Source organism: Macrobrachium nipponense, chromosome 4, assembly GCF_015104395.2.
Source record: "Macrobrachium nipponense isolate FS-2020 chromosome 4, ASM1510439v2, whole genome shotgun sequence".
NCBI classification, from domain to species: Eukaryota; Metazoa; Arthropoda; class Malacostraca; order Decapoda; family Palaemonidae; genus Macrobrachium; species Macrobrachium nipponense.
In genome coordinates, this window is record NC_061100.1 from 47,218,007 (window position 1) to 47,218,760 (window position 754).

The window sequence follows — 754 nt, forward strand, 5'->3', positions numbered from 1 at the left end:
TTCTAGTAATACCCACGAAGGCCGTCCTTGTGGCTCGCCAAGCCCTCCTGTTTATTGTGTGAAGGAATCCAAGGAATCCTCTCCCCTTGCCATCCAGGCTTCAAGTTCCAAGGAAGAAAATTGTAATCCTAGGCTTCGACAGGCACTTCAGGAATACGTGGTAGAAAGAATAGGGCAGATTGGAATGCCTATTCTTTTTTCCTTGTGCTGTTTGGTTTATTGGCCTTACTATCTTACCTAGATTTCCATTCATGTTATTACAAGATGAGCGTGGATTTTAGAAAGTAACAGGATTTATAAATCTTGAGAGTCATTTTAAATAATTCTCATTAAATACTTTTATCATTCATACTTGTCTCTATTAAATACAATAGCTTCTGTTTTTCTCTCTCATGCATGAAATAAAGTCTTTATGTATTCGTGGTTTCACTTTTTACCCTGTAGGTCATGAAGAAAAATGAAACAATTTTTGGTGGTTTCATTGGTTCAGTGCTTGTTTTTAAGGAACTGTTTTAAAATTACTCTTGCAGACTGAACTTCAGTTGCAAAAGCCTTGCGTTTAATAAATTAAGAATTTGATTTCGCATCATACATTTAAATATCACATCCTTTAACCGATAAAACTGTTACTTAGACGATATCACTCTATAAAGGGTCATTATGCTGCCTATTTTACCAAAAATCGGGTAAAGTGATTAGGTACGCCATTTCCAGCTCTACAAGCCTCACTAGAACGGCACTGTAAGACACCAGA

At 36.6% G+C, this 754-nt stretch overlaps 1 protein-coding gene across 1 annotated transcript in view; it reads left to right on the forward strand.

Annotated features, from left to right (window-relative positions):
- Positions 1-417, forward strand: part of LOC135210910 (gamma-aminobutyric acid receptor subunit rho-1-like) — a 44,064-nt gene extending 43,647 nt beyond the window's left edge. Inside the window, exon 11 of the mRNA XM_064243861.1 lies at positions 1-417. This exon is cut by the window's left edge and continues 38 nt beyond it. Coding sequence (XP_064099931.1) covers positions 1-241 — 241 coding nt within the window. The 3' untranslated portion in view covers positions 242-417.
- The last annotated feature ends 337 nt before the right edge of the window (positions 418-754 follow it).